Source organism: Eupeodes corollae, chromosome 1, assembly GCF_945859685.1.
Source record: "Eupeodes corollae chromosome 1, idEupCoro1.1, whole genome shotgun sequence".
Lineage (NCBI taxonomy): Eukaryota > Metazoa > Arthropoda > Insecta > Diptera > Syrphidae > Eupeodes > Eupeodes corollae.
Genome location: NC_079147.1, coordinates 244,274,939 through 244,293,257, shown reverse-complemented (window position 1 = coordinate 244,293,257; position 18,319 = coordinate 244,274,939). Strand labels below are relative to the sequence as shown.

The following is an 18,319-nucleotide window of genomic DNA, read 5'->3' as shown; positions in this document are numbered from 1 at the left end:
CGTTAGGCGTTCGTAATCGGCGTCGTTGGCGACGTCACTTTTGTCTCGCAAAAACAAATCTCTCGACTAGAGTCGATATTGACCAATCTCTATTTACAAACATGCGACTTACATTCTACTAAATAGATGATTTTGTTTCTTCTTCAAAAAACATTTAATGTAACAAATTTATTTGTTTTTGGCTAGAATATAAAACCTTCCGGCTCAGATTTTGTTTTGTTGTTATTCTTTTTTTTTTGTTTTTGTTTCAAATTACATTCGTTGCTAAAGTTTTAGATTTTTTGTTTCTTATTTTTGAAAATAGAAATGTGTATCTTTTTGTGTGTAAATAACGGGTGAAGTTTTTGTTTGTTTGTAAAAATTAAATATACATAAAATGTTTTATGATAATTGTTTTGTTTAAATACATATTAACAATATATATAAATTCCTCTCTCCCTTTCTCCCTTCGAGAGATACTGAGAGAGAGATATAAGATAAAAATGATAATTTTGATTAATAGAAAGTAAATATTATGTATTTTCTAAATTTTAAAACAGCTTTAGCTCTGATGATGATGATTCTTAGAATATTTAACGAAAATTATACAATTGAAAATAATATAAAATAAATACAACGAAAATTGCGGCGAAATATCAGTAATCTAATCGCTTTTTCAACCGAAATATATCTCCATTGTCCATTGTTGCTGAATGATCCATATTTAAAATTCGCACCGAGGACATATTGATAAGACGTTCCTCGATGTCCGAATACATTCGTCGACATCTAAATACTGATAAAGTCTGCAAAATAGATTTCAAATTCAATTTTGTTTATTTTTTTATTAGGTATTTGTTTTGAAAATGAAAACTTACATGTAAAACTTTACAATTAACAACAATCGAATCCAAACTATGATCGGTTAATTGAGTGCATCCGCTAATGTGTAAAGATCGAAGTCTTTTAAGGTTTTTTGTAACAACTTCAATAGTCTTATCGTTGATATTATAACAGTCGGAGAGATCTAGCTCTTCAATGGATGGACAATTTTGTACCAAAGCCTCCATACCGACTACAGAAATTTGTTGGCAGTTCGATAGTAGTAGATTGCGTAATTCTAAAAATATGAATCCGTATTTTAGGGAGACATCGGATATTTTATTACATCCTCGTAAATTTAATTTGCGTAAGCCTCTGAGATTTTTTATTGGTACACCATTGATTTTTGATTCGTCTAAATTTAGCTCATAAACGGCTAACATTGCTTTTTTACGTTCGGCATCACGAACAATTTCCTCTTCGGCTTTGCTGCGTAGGGAGATTTTCAAAGAACCACCTTCGGAAACGTTATCCTGGGGTAAATGATGGAAGAATTCCATTGAGAGGGAACGTGGACGTTCGGAGGGTTGGGTTTCTTCGACACTGATTCCGGTTAGGGCAGCATCTGTTATCTGTAAAGAATTATTACAATGAGGTGGATATGAACGGAAAAGTATTTTTTTTTGTTTTTATAAATTGCCAGTGTTTAGGATATCTAAATATGAAAGAAAGAAAACATTTATAGCATTTCACATTCTTGATGTGGGCTTACAAAAAAAATCTCAAAAGTTGACAGAACGACCAAAAAGTGAGTTCAAGTGCAAACTTGGTCATTCCTGAAAGTGCGAATTACGACTGAATCGTTTGAAGGAAAAACGTTTATTCCCTCAAATAGTGTAGTCCAATTAAAAGTAAACTGTGCTCCAAAAAAATTGGCTTTTTTTAATTGACCTTAAGGAGTGTAGTACCCGTGGCATGATGGTTAGTGCGTTGGACTGTCATGCAAGGGGTCTTGGGTTCAATCCCTGCCTGTGCCACCTTAATTTAATAAAATAATTTTCGCGGGTACTGCCTCTTGCGAGAATAATTATTGTCGTGAAAAAGTGCTTTCTCAAATTACCCGTTCGGATTCGGCATAAAATTGTAGGCCATTCCATTCCTGACAACATTACTCGCACACAGGAATGGTTGCGAGTTGTAAGTCACTAGGCCCTGGTTCACAACAGACTGTTGCGCCACCCAATTTATATTTTTAAGGAGTGCCATAGATGTTCAAATGGTAGACATGTGCATTCAAGAGAACATAAGCGTCCACTGGTTTTTCTCAAAACCAACCTCTGTCTATCAACTCCTACTCTCACCTCCCCGCGGTGAATATCGGGTGCCTAGTTCCTCAACTGGAGATTGGGTTCCAACCCCAATGGAAAGTTGATGGGGGCAGCAAACAAGAGAGGTGGGGAGAGGTGTTTCCACTAAGGCACCTCTCCTTATCCAGACAGCAACGGAGGAATTCCCGAGATGGAATCAACGGTGGCACCTACAGTTCCAGGAAGGTTGAACTACTTTGTGAACACCTTATTGGGCTTCTTCGACTCTTTCGGAGTCCAGGCCTATAAGGAGCGGTTTTATCCGGCTCCCCATCCTTGGAGTTATACTTAGGATCTGGCCCTCCAGGTTGGGTGTTGTGCGTCGGCGTGACTTCCTGGCCACGTAAAAGCTTTCATAGTTGCGAAGCACCAACAAGCCTCGGATACGGACGGATTTACTGTTGACAACCAACGCAAACGAATTAAGGACAACGAACTTCGGATATGCACGTGGAATGTTAGGTCCCTTAACAGACCACGTGTGGCCGAAGAATTAGCGGAAGCCCTAGACCGCTATAAAGCAGATATCACCGCCATCCAGGAAATACGATGGGATGGGCCGGGCAAAAACAGGATGAAAAACAACGATATTTACTATGGTGACTGCTACCACGAAAACCAACAGTGCTTATTTGGATGCGGCTTCGTCATTGGACCCAGACTTAGGCAAGAAGTCTTGAGCTATAGGTGCATCAATGAGCGTCTCATGACCATACGCATCAAGGCTAAATTCGGCAACATTAGCCTGATATGCCCGCACACCCCACAGAAGAGAAAGACGACAACACCAAAGATATGTTCCTCCGAGCTCCTAGACAAAACATATGAGCAATGCCTTAGCTACGATATTAAAATAGGCCTGGGCGATTTTAATGCCAAGCTAGAAAGGGAAGACATCTTTTGTGGAATAATCGGGAAGAACAGCCTGCACACCTACAATTTAGGCTCATAGATTTTGCTGCGGAGCGAAACGTCATGGTAGGCAGTACCAGTTTTCCACACCTCAACATCCACAAAGGAACTTGGACTATTCCAGATCAATCTACCGTCAACCAGATTGACCAGACACGCTACCAGCATTATGGATGTACGAACTCTCCGAGGAGCTAACATCGACTCGGACCACTACCTCGTTGTAGCCAAGGTAGCACTTCGGATTTCCAGACCCAAGGCAAAACAGGGAGCTGCTGGGAGAAGGTACAACGGCTACAATCGCCAGAGATCACCAAAGTCTTTTCCGACCGAGTTACAAGTAACCTCTCTCGAAGTTCTCTGCCGCCAACACAATGTATCGAAAACCAGTGGCAACATTGCCAAGATGCAATCAGAGAACCCGCCACCAACAAGGAACCCCTGGTTTGATGAGGAATGTCGGCAGGCAAATGCAGCCAAACAACAGGCACGCATAGCGAAGCTGCATAGTAGGACGAGAGCTGCACGTGAGCTCTATGAGCATAAGAGGCGAGAGGAATGCCGACTTCTCAGAAGGAAAAGAGAGGGCTTGAGAAGCTGTGTGGTCGAAGATGTTGAGAGGTTTAAAAGCAAATTACATAAACCTCGAACCGAAGGCTGCAAAGACGAAAGTGGAAAAATCATAGTGGAACCGCAGTCAATGCTGAGAATATGGAAGGACCACTTCTGCAGACTGTATAACGGCGACGAAGAACCGAATTCCGCTGTGAGGCAGGATGATCCATTCAACATAGACGACGAAAGCCAACAATCCCGTCCTCCCGACTTAGACGAAGTAAAGATTGCCATATCTAAGCCGAAGTCTAATAAAGCCGCTGGAGCGGGTGGCTTGAATGCCGAGCTCTTTAAAGCAGCTGGAGATGCACCAACTTATCTGTAAGATGAATGGAACCTCAGTATTGTTTGCCCGATCCTGAAAAAAGGAGACCCTCTAAACTGCACCAACTATAGAGGAATCAGTCTTCTTAACATCTGAAAAATGTTCTCTGCCGTCATATATAAACGTCTAAAGCCCATCGTCAACAACCTGATAGGTCCCCATCAGTGTGGTTTTAGACCAGGAAAGCCCACAGTTGATTAAATATCCACATTATGGCAGATCTTGGAATAAACCCAAGAACCCCAAATCGACACCCACCATCATTTCATCGATTTCAAGGCCGCATATGCCAGCATCAACAGGGACGAGCTGTATAAAGCCACGTCTAGTTTTGGCATCCCTGCCAAACTCATCCTATTGTTCAGGATGACAATGGAGAATTGACGCTGCTCCATAAAGGTTGGAAACAACTAAACAGAACCTTTCGATGTCAAAAAAGTTTTAGACAAGGTGATGCGCTGTCATGCGACGGTGCTTGAAAGAGTAGTGCAAAGCTCACGCGCCCATACTAGAGGCACTATCTTTCAAAAGTGTGTCCAATTACTGGCATATGCTGATGACATTGACATAATCGGAAGAACTCAGCGTGATGTCAATGGGGCTTTTGTGAGTATTGAGGCAGAGGCGGCAAAAATGGGTTTAACGGTTAATGAGGCAAAACAAAGTACATGCTGTCGTCTAGAAAGGACATACAACACCGACGTCTTGGTCAAAACGTCACCATCGACAGACGTAACTTTGAGGTAGTCAAGGACTTCGTCTACCTAGGCTCCGCTGTAAACGCAGAAAACAACACCAGCGCTGAGATCAAACTCTACGGGCTGTATAGCGACGTAGACTTAGCCAGAAGGGTAAAAGTCCAACGGCTGAAATGGCTGGGTCACGTAGAGCGCATGGAAACCAACGCTCCGGCCCAGAAAGTCTTCGAATCCACACCCACAGGACAGCGCAGTAGAGGAAGACCGCGGATCAGGTGGCGCGCACAAGTGGAAGGTGACCTCACCCAACTTGGAGCGCGAAACTGGAGACATCTAGCTAGGGACCGAGCTAGATGGAGAAGTTTGTTGGGTGAGGCCCTAGTACACACAAGACTGTAGCGCCACCTTAAGTAAAAAGTAAAAAAAAAACACACAAATGATATGTAAATATATAAAAATGTAATATTAAAAACTAAGTCTCTATCTAATTCTTAAAATCTTATCGAAATCTAAGAATAAAGATTTGTGGTGTCAGTTGAATCGTTCCGTTGTGGAAGCAATTCCTTTCTGATCGGTTTGACTGATACTCCCTTTTGTTTTCTAGTTTTAAGTTCAATGTACAAAATGAATAAGTGCCTGAGCAACACTACTACCTTGAGTAACTCGCTTTTTATCACCAGTACAAAAAGAAACGTGTTTTACTTCCTCTTTTTTATTATATAGTATTTAAGTTAAGAAAGACCAAGTCTAAGTCAGCTAAATTTTTACTTTTATTTCTTCTTAGTCTTAAGTTAACAAATGTATTTAATGTAAAAAAAGTTTCAATAAATATAATTGAATTAAATTGGGGAATTGAGGACAACGGAAGTAGGTACCTGATGTGTGAAATTATTGACCTAGAACTATATTCCTCTTACCGATGAGACAATCAACTGCCATTTTTAATGAAGAAGTAGATCTTAATGCGAAAAAGAAAGAAATCTCAGCAGCTTGACACCATTAGCTCTGGACTTGTGTGTATCCCAAATGAACAAGCGATGCAAAAAAAAAAAACAAAGTCAAACTATTGACACTGCACTAATTTGTTGTTTAGGATAGTGAATGAATAAATGATAATGAAGCACACTTTCTATTTAACTAAAAGACAACGACACTCCTAATAGGACCAGAGTCCAATCACGATAAGAAGACAAGAAGAAGAAGACAATTTGAATAAGATTAAAACCAAAACAAAAGACGAAGTAAATAAAATGATAAGAGCACTCGAACTTCCATACAAATTTGCAGAAAAAAAAATCCAACTTACCCGAAAGCACTCCTCCATGTTCAGCTCCCTCAGCAGCACCAGATTCTTCAGCAGCACCTGGACGGATTGATCAGTGACTCCATTAATGCAATTACTAATATCCAGCACCCTCAAATTATACAGATTCACACCACACTTCGTAACACAATCCTCACAGATGTTCAAATGTGACATGTATAATTTTTCCAACATCGGATTTGGCTGGCTGGCTATGCCCTCACCAATAGCATCTCCCGATATCCCATCACAATGAGATATATTCAATGACTTCAGACTCCCGCACAGCTTGGCCAACAGCAAGGCTCCTTTCTTTGTGACTTTTGTACAACCTTTGATATTAAGTACTTCAATTTGTTGCAAATTATTGACAATCGTCTCGAGACACTCGTCCGTGACACAAAGTGTATCGGACAAATCCAAAGTACGAAGATTTGTTTGTGCTGCAATGAAACCACGAATACCTGAGGTATTCAATTGGCGGCAGGAGTGTAGCAATAGTTTTTCCAGATTCAAAAATGGAATTTCACACAGTGCTGTCATAGCACCACCTCCGATCAGTGTGTTGCTGAAGTTGAGCTCCTTCAATGAGTTCTGATGGGCCCGGATCACATGCAGTATGAATTTAAATGTCAAAATCGATTCACTTGGATGATTGGCCAGCTCCTCGGGATAGAATCGTCGCTGTATGGCGCAGTGGTAGGCTATGTGGCAGCCGGACATATCGAGCATCTCAAGACTGGATATCAGCTGGGTTATCCTCAGGAGAATCGCATCGGACAGGTATTGGTTGAATTTGAGGGAGAGGAAGCGAACTCGAGACATGGTATCAGCGATGGTTTTGCGATCCGTGGGTGATTCCAAGAACTGCCCAGTCATGAACAACGACGTGCATCTGACTATGGAGAGAGTGTTGATGCCACAGAGATCCGCAAGCACAGCGCAGAACTGTTTCTCTGTCAGGTCGGTGGACTCGAAGGTCACTGACTGAGCAGTCTTGCCCATGTGTGCGAAGAAGTGATCCAGTGTCCCAAAGGTGGCTTCATCCATGTAGATGTGGGGAAAGGGTCGATCACTGTTGAGGAACACCTTGCCTGGAGGCAGCTTATCCGACACACAGAGTTTGGTTATCCTAATCATCACATTCGATTGGAATTCACTGTACTTGGAGGCCTCCAGCCAACGACGACACACCAGAGAACATGATTGGATGTCCGTGTAGTTCAAATATCGGAATATACTCACAATGATCTAACAACAGCGAGAGAGAGCGACAGAGAAAAAAACAAAATTATTACAATTATCTTTGGATAGTTATCTCGTAGTAAACATTCAGCAGTTAATTCCACACAATGACTCAGGGCTAAAGGTAATCATAATCAATCAGATCACATGGGCTATTGTTTTAATTGACGTTGCGTCGCAACTTTCAGAAAATATTGCAAAGAAACTAAATAGAAACAACCCGAGTCATTGTAAAGTCAATTTGAATGAGAAATCATTATTATACTTTTTTGCACTTACCTCCATTGGAAGGTCAGCGTAGCTAGGTTCCAAGTCATTAAATACATACGAAGAGTCCATTTTGGTGATGAGCTGAGGTGAGATGAGTTGAGCTAAGTTGTTGCGTTGCCCAGGGACAGGAGAGCTCCTCTTCAATGCGTGGGGGTTTCCTTTTCTTTTTTCTATCTAATTAATATTAGAATATCCTATCTACTTGTCCTTCGACCTATATTTATGTGACGTTTGTGAGTGTAGGATCGAAAGAACACTTGATTCCCGAATTCGGGATGATTATAGTGGTTTTTGTCCAACAAAGGTCAAAGGATTTGGAATTTTTGTGTGAATGTGAATGAAAGTGAAGAAAACTAATTCGATTACGTGATGTTTTGTATTTGGCAATGGCAAAGCAGCTGATTTGGAATTCCTATTCCACTCTCCGTGTCTCTGTGATTTCGACTCGGGACTATGACAATGAATGTGCTGAGTGCTCGGATGGTGTTTGCTCGCTTCAATAGAACTTCTTTACCCAGACTGAGATTGAATGTTGGAGGAGCAGGAAAATTTACTCCACAATATAGAATGGAATTGTTAGTCAACTGATGCGAATGCGAGAACTACAACTTATTGGTTTGGAATATTCGACCACTGCGCATAATCTTGAAATCTATTTTCATTTTCTATCTTTTGTGTCAAAAATGATTGTCATTTGTGTGAGATTACGATATCAAAGAAGAAAACAATAACAATACGAATAAAAACAAACAAACAAATCGGGGCACATAAGTAGACGATAAAAAACAACCTTTTTTTGTTTTTCTTTCTGTTCTGTCTTCCTCTCTGTTTGTCTTTCTGTCTGCCTTCTCTTGATTTGACAGTTGGGAATTAGACGTTTGTTGTTGGAAGTTCCAAGTTCCACAAGGACAAGTTTCCATTGGCATAGGGTGTGTCTGTGATTAATTCGTGATTTGTATTTTTATACTTAAATCTAATAATAATTTATGAAAAATATTTTAGAATTTCGATATAACAAAATTGAATAAATTATTTTCAATAAATGTGTTTTTTTTTAAAATAAATTATTAAACAAATGCTTTTTCGTTAAACGGAAAAATAAAATTACCTAAACTATTAAGATTCACCTGGGTGTATACGTAATTATTTTTTAAATTAAATTCGTAAAACTGCTTACATTTTCGTCAAATGTTGTTTGTGGACATTTAAAAAGCTTATTAACTTCTCAGGAGGTAATCGGGCTCAACTTTCCATTACCGTAGCACGAATTTCGACTCTAGGTTGTTTTTATTTGATGGATATGTGCAAATAAATAATAACTACAGCAATTTCAGAGCGAGGAATCATTTATTTCTATTTTAAATTCATTTTCAAAGTTCACTTTTCATCTACAAAACACGCAAAAATGGTTGATTTTGACATTTCTTCATTGTTTTTTAGTCAGTGTTGCCATACTTGATTTTTTGTGTGTTGGGGATTTCCTTAATTTTAGTGATAAAATGCAAAAAGTAATTTGCACCCATACCAAATCCTATAGTGACCCCACGCAGGTGGGTTGCAGGAGGACAGCATGCCCCCTTACATACCTAACTCTTAGTACGTCGCGCCATGCTATCAATTTAAAAAACTTGTTTTAGACCCAAATAATTAAATACAAAAAAATTAGGGTTATGCTCGAAAAAGAAAATATTTTTTTCTATGACTTAAAGGTGTTTCCTCACGTTAATATTGAAAACATGTTCTATTGACACCCCTAACTAACTGTAAAAAAAAATCAGAAGGAAATTAGTGCTGCGGTAATGGAAACTCACTACAATTAAATTCGTAACAGGGCTTTAAATTTCGTCAAATATTGTTTGGGGACGTTTAATTGGCTTATTTTTAAATGTTTTACAGTATTTTAATTAGTCCTTGACAATATTTGATTTAAACATAAATTATTGGACATTTTATATTTTTAAGAATTCTGTATTTTGAAGGGTGAGTAAAGAACGCATTTCTAGTTTTAAGTGATAGTTAGTTAGTTTTAGAATCAATGATTGATTAGGCTAGGAATCAAAAATTATGTCGCTGAAATGAGCTCTAACTCCATACTTACAGAGACGGTCCATTCCTAGCTAGCTGTCTCCAGTTTCGCTCGCCAAGTTGGTTGAGGTCCTCTCCCACCGGGGTGCGCAACCTGAGTCGCGATCTTCCTCTACTGCGCCGTTCCACGGGATTAGATTCGAAGACCTTCCGGGCTGGAGTGTTGATGTCCATCCGCTCGACATGACCTAGCCATCTAAGCCGTTGGACTTTAATTCTGCTAACTAGGTCAGTGTCGCTGTACAGCCCGTACAGTTCGTCGTTATATCTTCTCCTCCATTCTCCATCTATGCATACGGGACCAAAAATCACCCTAAGAATTGTTCTCTCGAAGCATACTAAGACGCTCTCATCTTTCTTTGACAGGGTCCACATTTCAGCGCCATAAATGAGAACCGGGATGATGAGTGTCTTATAGATGGTGGTTTTAGATGCTCGAGAGAGGACTTTACTACTCAATTGCCTTCTAAGTCTAAAGAAGCAGCGATTTGCAAGAGTTATTCTTCGTTTCATTTCAGCGCTGGTGTCGTTGTCTGTTTTAATAGCGGAGCCTAGGCTGTCCATGGTGACGTTTTGTCCAAGACGTCGTTGTTCAGTGTCCTTTTTTGATGACAGCATATACTTGGTCTTGCCATCATGGACCACTAAACCCATGTTCTTCGCTTCCGTGGCAATGCTCAAAAACGCTCCACTGACATTGCGCTTTGATCTTCCAATTATGTCAATATCATCTGCGTTTTCGAGTAATTGGATGGACTTTGGAAGATTGTGCCTCTAGTGTTGACAGTTGAGTTTTGCACAATTCTTTCCAAAACGATATGGAAGAAGTCGCATGACAGTGCATCCCTTTGTCTAAAACCTTTTTAGACATCAAATGCATCGGTAAGATCTTTTCCGACCTTGATAGAGCAGCGTGCATTCTCCATCGTCATTCTGCACAAACGGATAAGTTTGACAGGGATGCCAAAACTAGACATTGCTCGGTAGAGCTCTTCCCTATAGATGCTGTCATACGCGGTTTTAAAGTCAATAAAGAGTTGGTGGGTATCGATTTGAGGTTCCTGGTTTCTTTTTAAGATCTGCCGCAGTGTGAATATTTGGTCGATAGTGGACTTTTCTGGTCTGAAGCCACACTGATAAGGACCAATCAGGTTGTTGACGAACGGCTTCAGACGTTCACATAATACGGCAGAGAGGATCTTATACGCAATGTTAAGGAGACTGATGCCTCTGTAGTTGGCGCAGTTTAGAGGGTCTCCCTTCTTATGTATCGGGCAAACTATGCTAAGATTCCACACATCGGGCATACTTTCTTCCGACCATATTTTGCAGATGAGTTGGTGTATGCTCCGTACCAAGTCATCGCCTGCTGCTTTGAATAGATCGGCAGCGATAGCGTTAGCTCCAGCAGCTTTGTTTGACATCAGTTTAGATATAGCTATCTTCACTTCGTCAAGATCGGGTAGGAGGGATGGTAGATCTGCGTCGCCGAGGTTGAGTGGTTCTATCTCCCTTGCAGCGGAGTTCGGTTCGTCATCGCCGTTATATAAATTGGAGAAGTGGTCTTTCCATATTCTCAACATCGACTGCGGTTCTACTACGATGTTCCCCTGATCGTCTTTACAGGCTTCGGTTCGTGGCTGGTAAACTTGGGAGGTTTTTTTAACCTTTTGGTAAAATTTACGAACCTCATTCCTTTTGTGGCATCCCTCTATCTCCTCGTTCGCGCGCTTCTCATGGTCTCTTTTTTTCCATGTAAGAAGCCGGTGTTCCTCTCTCCTCTTCTGCTCGTAGAGCGGTTGTACTACGATGTTCCCCTGATCGTCTTTACAGGCTTCGGTTCGTGGCTGGTAAACTTGGGAGGTTTTTTTTACCTTTTGGTAAAATTTACGAACCTCATTCCTTTTGTGGCATCCCTCTATCTCCTCGTTCGCGCGCTTCTCATGGTCTCTTTTTTCCATCTAAGAAGCCGGTGTTCCTCTCTCCTCTTCTGCTCGTAGAGCGGTTCTACTACGATGTTCCCCTGATCGTCTTTACAGGCTTCGGTTCGTGGCTGGTAAACTTGGGAGGTTTTTTTTTACCTTTTGGTAAAATTTACGAACCTCATTCCTTTTGTGGCATCCCTCTATCTCCTCGTTCGCGCGCTTCTCATGCTCTCTTTTTTTTCGTCCAAGAAGCCGGTGTTCTTCTCTCCTCTTCTGCTCGTAGAGCTCGCGAGCAGCTCTAGTCCTTTTGTGCAGCGCCGTTTTGTATGCCTCTTGTTTCGCTGTGTGCGCTTGCCGGCATTCGTCATCAAACCAGGGGTTTCGCTGTGGTGGCCTCTGATGGCTGCAAGGCAATGTTGCCACTGGTTTTCAATGCTTAATGCAGGAAGCATAGGACTCCTTAAGAGGTTATTAGAGACTCGATCGGAAAAGGACATGGCAGTCTCCTGCGATTGTAGCTGTCTAACGTCAAATCTTCTCACAGTACTTCCTTGTTTTGGCTTGGATCGGGATATCCGTAGCCGTGCCTTGGCTACAAAGAGGTAGTGGTCCGAGTCAATGTTGGCAGCTCGGAATGTTCGGATATCCTATATACTGGAGAAGTGTCGTGCGTCGATCGCAATGGGGTCTATCTGGTTGATGGTTGATTGATCAGGAGATTTGCATGTCCCCTTGTGGATATTAAGATATGTGAACTGCGTACTAGCTACCAGAACGTCTCGCCCCGCAATGAAATAGACCAGCCTGAATCCCTTGTCGGAGGTGGTGTCGTGCAGGCTGTATCTCCCGATTATGCCACCAAAGATGTCTTCTCTTCCTAGCTTGGCATTAAAATCTCCTAAGACAATTTTAATGTCATAGCCAGGGCACTGCTCATATGTCTTGTCCAAGAGCTCGAAGAATATGTCTTTGGTGTCTTCATCTTTCTTCTCTGTTGAGGCATGCGCGCATATTGATTGTCGTGATGCGCCGCTCACACTGTTGAAACTCAAGACTTTTTGCCTGAGTCTATCCTTAGTATAACTCCAAGGATGGGGAGCCGGATAAAACCGCTCCTTATAGGCCTGGGCTCCGAATAAGTCGAAGAAGCCCTATAAGGTGTTCACTAAGTTCAAATTTACTGGAACTGTAGACGCCACCGTTGGTTCCATCTCGGGAATTCGTCCGCTGCCGTCTGGATAAGGAGATGTGCCTTAGTGGAAACACCTCTCCCCACCTATCTCGTTTGCTGCCCCCAACAACTTTCACCTGGGGTTGGAACCCAATCTCCAGTTGAGGTACTAGGCACCCGATGTTCACCACGGGGAGGTGAGAGTAGGAGTTGATAGACAGAGGTTGATTTTGAGAAAAACCTGTGGACGCTTGTGTCCTCTTGAATGCACATGTCTACTATTTGAACATCAAAAAAAATCAAAACTAGCCGTTTTGAAAAATTCCGCGGAATTTAAAAAAAAATCGGGATTATAAAATAGGGAATATAAGAACCGGGATATCGAACCCAACTCGTGTCGCGAACAGTGTATGCGCAGTTCCTATCCTACTGAAACGACATCTCGGGATTATCCGTAATCGCTAGATCAAAAAATGTTGGATCATTAACCGATACTTTCAGGCATTTATGCTTACGGTATTGGCGGTATCTCGGCTTTCAAGAAGTACTTACAAGTACCCAAGCTTCTTAAAAGTTAAAAAGACCAAGGAATTGTACTTTGTCATACTGGAGAACATTAGTTTTTTTTTAATATAACGAATTTCTTAAAACCCCAAAAATAGTGTTCTAAATGTTAAGTTCGTTAAAAAATTAACATAATCATTCGTTTTGAGGGTAAAATTACTCTTCATTTGCCAATACTTCAACACTTTTTCCAACCGATTGACTTGAAATGTTGAATACTAGAAAATAAATTCCTTTTAGAAGTATGACACATTTTTTATATTATTTAGTTCACTTGTTATTAACAATAATCTGATGATTTTTTAGGCACGTTTGTCACTTTCTATTTTAGAAGCAGGCCGTTTGGACAAACTTCAATAAATCGTAGAAATCCGGCTTACAAACTGCTATATCAGTTTCCACCATTCTATCGTAAGTCACATTTTTAATAAAAAGAAAACTTATTAATTCAAATTTGCTTGTAATACATGAAGCCTTGAAGGCTATTAGCTTAAGCATAGTTAACAATATTCAATACTGAGTTAGGTTATAAGTAATTTCAAGGGCCAGCAGAAAGCTTTTGATTTGTCGTTCACGATACAATTTATTTTGGAACTTAGGTACACAATAAATTGGCCAAAAGAGCTCCATATAATAACTAAAAAGTTACTACCTCATGTTCAGTAAAATAGAGCTGTAAATCCGGCAGTAGACTCTTAAAAAAAGACTTAATCTCAAAAACTCTGACCAACCATCATTTTAAAATAAATTGCTTCACACTTTTTTAATCTCGATATGTTATGCACTGGTAATATTTCTCGAAAAAAAACCCCAATAAGCTCATTTATTCGACCTCAAGGGCGAACTAACCCCTTAATGAAATATCATTCTTGTATTAGATGCTTTGAAGATAGACAATTTTAAATAGTTTCCTTGCCTTGATATGATCAGCCTTTTCAAAGAAGTTCGCACAGTACATTATTATATTATGCTGTTCCTGATTTGGTTTTCAAATTCATATCAGAACACTTCCAGCTTTTCGTTCTGAATTCATAAATGAGTACTTTACACTTTTTCGTCTAAAATAACCAATTTCTTTGTTCAAAATAAAATTGCTTTTCCTCATAAAAAGAGCCTTCAGACTTTTGGGTATCTTCATAGTTTTAGAATACTACTTCCTCTTAAATTATTATGAATAATAAAAAAGGTGTTCTATTTTTAAAACCTGCAAAATACCGACTACCTACACTTTACACCTCTGTATCTCCTTTTTAGAGTAAAAATAGAAATCATAGAAACCGACTTTGTAGGTAAAATGTAACATGAAATTGAGAGTTTCAGAGAACAAAACAACCAAAAATATTTAATAAGCCTTTTTTTACATTTTCAGACATTTTATTATGAAAGGTTTAGATTTTATTTTTGCTGTGTAACTAATTTATAATTAATTCAAGGCATAAAGAAAATATTATAACCTTATGTGAGGAAACAAAGAGAATTAATTTATGTGGACATCCTGAACATGAACACATCACATTACCGTTTGATATTTTGTTACAGATTTTTATCCGATTATAAATAAACTGGACATAATGTTATAGGTCTTAAAATAAATTACATCGGACCATTTCTTTCGTCAAAAAGAAAAGACCAACATTTTGTCATTCAAAGAGCGGGCTAATGAACTTCAAAAACCTCTTCTTTACCATCATCATAGCCACCATCGCTCATCACAGTTATAATGGTTAATGTTTTACATCAACGAGAAATCTTTGCTGATGATGAACCTTTTGCAAAACGGATGCCTTGCCTAACTGGCCTGGAGCGATTTGGCAAGACTCGTCAGACATTATCTGGTCAAGTTAAGTTTTTATTGCATTTCCGAGTGGCAGTTAAAAAATCTGGTTTCGGCTACTTTATGGCCCAAATGCAGAAAAATTACTAAGAAGTTCTGTCTATTGCTGTACATTACGTACCTTTAAAGCGACTTTAATTTAATACCTTCCTATCTTCCTTCGTTCCCCCTTTTTTGTGGGGGAGCTTTTAGATACAAATTATAACCAAATTAAAAAACAACTACATAAATGCTCGCACGCTTTCGTACCCCGGGCATATGGAGATTGCGATGATGGCGGATGACTTTGACGCGAGTGCCCCAACGTGGGAGGTAGACAACAACGAGGAGGAACAAATGGCGTGGCGATATGGCAATGGATGTATGGTGTGGCGGTCCTAAGCTAAACACACAAGAGACGTGTCTAGTAATTTTAATTCAATTCAAGTAAACCCGCAAATTAAAAATGTGTCTTGACTTTGCTGATGAAAAAAACAACACGTTCTCTGATTGTCGAGTTTTAAAAAGAAACATTAAACATTAAAGCTTCCGCCAGTCCTATATTTACTATACTCTTTGCTGTGCTAGAGCTCTAAGCTAAAATCACATCGATGTTCTGAACGTATGTGTATTGCGATGTACTTTTGGTGATGTACTCTTATAAAAATAGTTATTTTTCACCTGAATTCACCATCATGGCGATGGCGGTGGCGACGTTCATTACCGTCACCGTACTTATTTGTCACTTTAAGGAGAAATCCCTAATCTGGTGGTGAAGATCAATCTAATAAAATCATTTTTTATGAACAGTAAACAAATCAAAGCAAAGGAACAAAAATGGGTTTTCTTGTAAATCATTGACAATAAAAATGCGATGATAAAACAATTTTAGAGTACTTGATGTAGAACTTGGGTAGGTAAGGCCTTGTGTCCATGAAGATATAACGACGTGATTAAGGAGAAGAAGACGATAGAAAAGACGTTTTAACTACTTTTTATATGATGATTGGTGTTTCAAATAGATTTGCTGAGAGTTGCGACTGAGTTTATTACTTGTGAGATGTGACACCTTAAGGGTGTCAAGTACAGAATATTAATTTTTGTAAAACAACGTGTCTTAATAGGTTAAAGGTTGTTTATTTGATGGTCTTTTGTTTTAACTGTGTTTGAAACAATTTCTTGAGAACTGGGTTGGTAATTAAAATTACGTTTTATTTTTAATTTTTGGCGATGTACCTCAAATTTTGTAAGATATAATTTTTCAATTGAGATTTTCAAGTAGGTAATAGAAATAAAAGTAAAGTTCGAAGATTTTCAATACATCTTATTGGTCCATATATTAGTATTGGAAAAAAATTAAAAGAAATTGCATTAGTTCTAAAATGTTTCCACAAAACTTAATTTATGCGTCTTGAGTACACCTTCAAAAGCCTTTTTAAGTTGGAGTGAAGCGAAACATTTTAAGATGGTGAAAGGGGTCTTACTTATTTACTTAAGGTGGCGCTACAGTCTTGTGTGAACTAGGGCCTCACCCAACAAACTTCTCCATCTAGCTCGGTCCCTAGCTAGATGTCTCCAGTTTCGCGCTCCAAGTTGGGTGAGGTCACGTTCCACTTGTGCGCGCCACCTGATCCGTGGTCTTCCTCTACTGCGCTGTCCTTTGGGTGCGGATTCGAAGACTTTCCGGGCCGGAGCATTGGGTTTCATGCGTTCTACGTTACCCAGCCATTTTAGTTCTGGCTAAGTCTATGTCGCTGTACAGCTCGTTGTTCCATCTTCTCCTCCACTCCCCTTCGATGCATACGGGACCGTAAACGCACGAAGAACTTTTCTCTCGAAGCGACCCAAGGTGCTTTCATCCGCTTTTGTCATGGTCCATGCTTCTGCAACGTATAGCAGGACGGGGATGATAAGGGTCTTATATAGCAATACCTTGGTTCCTCGAGAGAGGACTTTACCACTCAATTGATTTCCTAGTCCAAAGAAACAGCGGTTAGCAAGAGTTATTCTGCGTTTGATCTTAGCCCTGGTGTTGTTTTCTGCGTTTACAGCGGAGCCTAGGTAGACGAAGTCCTTGACTACCTCAAATTTAAGTCTGTCGTTGGTGACGTTTTGACCAAGACGTCGGTGTTGTATGTCCTTTCTAGACGATAGCATGTACTTTGTTTTGCCCTCATTAACCGTTAAACCCATTTTTGCCGCCTCTGCCTCAATGCTCACAGAAGCCCCATTGACATCACGCTGAGTTCTTCCGATTATGTCAATGTCATCAGCAAATGCCAGTAATTGGACAGACTTTTGAAAGATAGTGCCTCTAGTGTTGACGTGTGAGCTCTGCATCATTCTTTCAAGCACGATGTTAAAAACATCGCATGATAGCGCATCACCTTGTCTAAAACCTTTTTTGACATCGAAAGGTTCTGTTAAGTTGTTTCCAACCTTTATGGAGCAGCGTGAATTCTCCATGGTCATCCTGCACAAACGGACGAGTTTGGCAGGGATGCCAAAACTAGACATGGCTCTATACAGCTCGTCCCTGTATATGCTGTCATATGCGGCCTTGAAATCGATGAAAAGATGGTGGGTGTCGATTTGGTGTTCTCAGGTTTATTCCAGGACCTGCCGTAATGTGAATATTTTATCAACTGTGGACTTTCCTGGTCTAAAACCACACTGATAAGGACCTATCAGGTTGTTGACGATGGACTTTAGACGTTCACATATTACGGCAGAGAAGATTTTATAGGCGATGTTAAGTAGAATTATTCCTCTATAGTTGGTGCAGTTTAGAGGGTCTCCTTTTTTCAGGATCGAGCAAACAATACTGAGGTTCCATTCATCTTACAGATAAGTTGGTGCATGCTCCTAACCAAATTATCTCCAGCTGCTTTAAAGAGCTCGGCATTCAAGCCATCTGCTCCAGCGGCCTTATTAGACTTCAGCTTAGATATGGTAATCTTTACTTCGTCTAAGTCGGGAGGACGGGATTGTTGGCTTTCGTCGTCTATGTTGAATGGATCATCCTGCCTGAAAGCGGAATTAAAATCGTCGTCGCCGTTATACAGTCTGCAGAAGTGGTCCTTCCATATCCTCAGTATTGACTGCGGTTCCACTATCATGTTTCCTCTTTCGTCTTTGCAGCCTTCGGTTCTAGGTTTATGTACCTGTAAATTTAGTTTTACCTGTTCAAAAACTTTCGAACTTCATTTCTGCTTTTAAACCCCT

The 18,319-nt window shown here is 40.1% G+C and overlaps 1 protein-coding gene across 1 annotated transcript; it reads right to left on the bottom strand.

Annotated features, from left to right (window-relative positions):
* Positions 1–224: 224 nt before the first annotated feature.
* LOC129942842 (dynein regulatory complex subunit 6) lies at positions 225–8,220 on the bottom strand. The gene is made up of 4 exons (XM_056051932.1): positions 7,546–8,220; positions 6,025–7,272; positions 858–1,433; positions 225–785 (listed from the first exon to the last, which is right to left on the bottom strand). The coding sequence occupies exons 1-4, from the start codon at positions 7,603–7,605 to the stop codon at positions 636–638; spliced, it is 2,034 nt and encodes a 677-aa protein (XP_055907907.1). The 5' UTR covers positions 7,606–8,220; the 3' UTR covers positions 225–635.
* Between the last annotated feature and the right edge of the window lie 10,099 nt (positions 8,221–18,319).

Excerpts from the sequence above, each read along its gene's own strand:
- LOC129942842 (XM_056051932.1), bottom strand. The coding sequence starts at position 7,605 with ATGGACTCTTCGTATGTATTTAATGACTTGGAACCTAGCTACGCTGAC. Across the intron at positions 1,434-6,024 it reads ACATGGAGGAGTGCTTTCGG|ATAACAGATGCTGCCCTAAC; the intron begins GTAAGTTGGATT and ends AATTCTTTACAG. Across the intron at positions 786-857 it reads TTAATTGTAAAGTTTTACAT|ACTTTATCAGTATTTAGATG; the intron begins GTAAGTTTTCAT and ends TCTATTTTGCAG.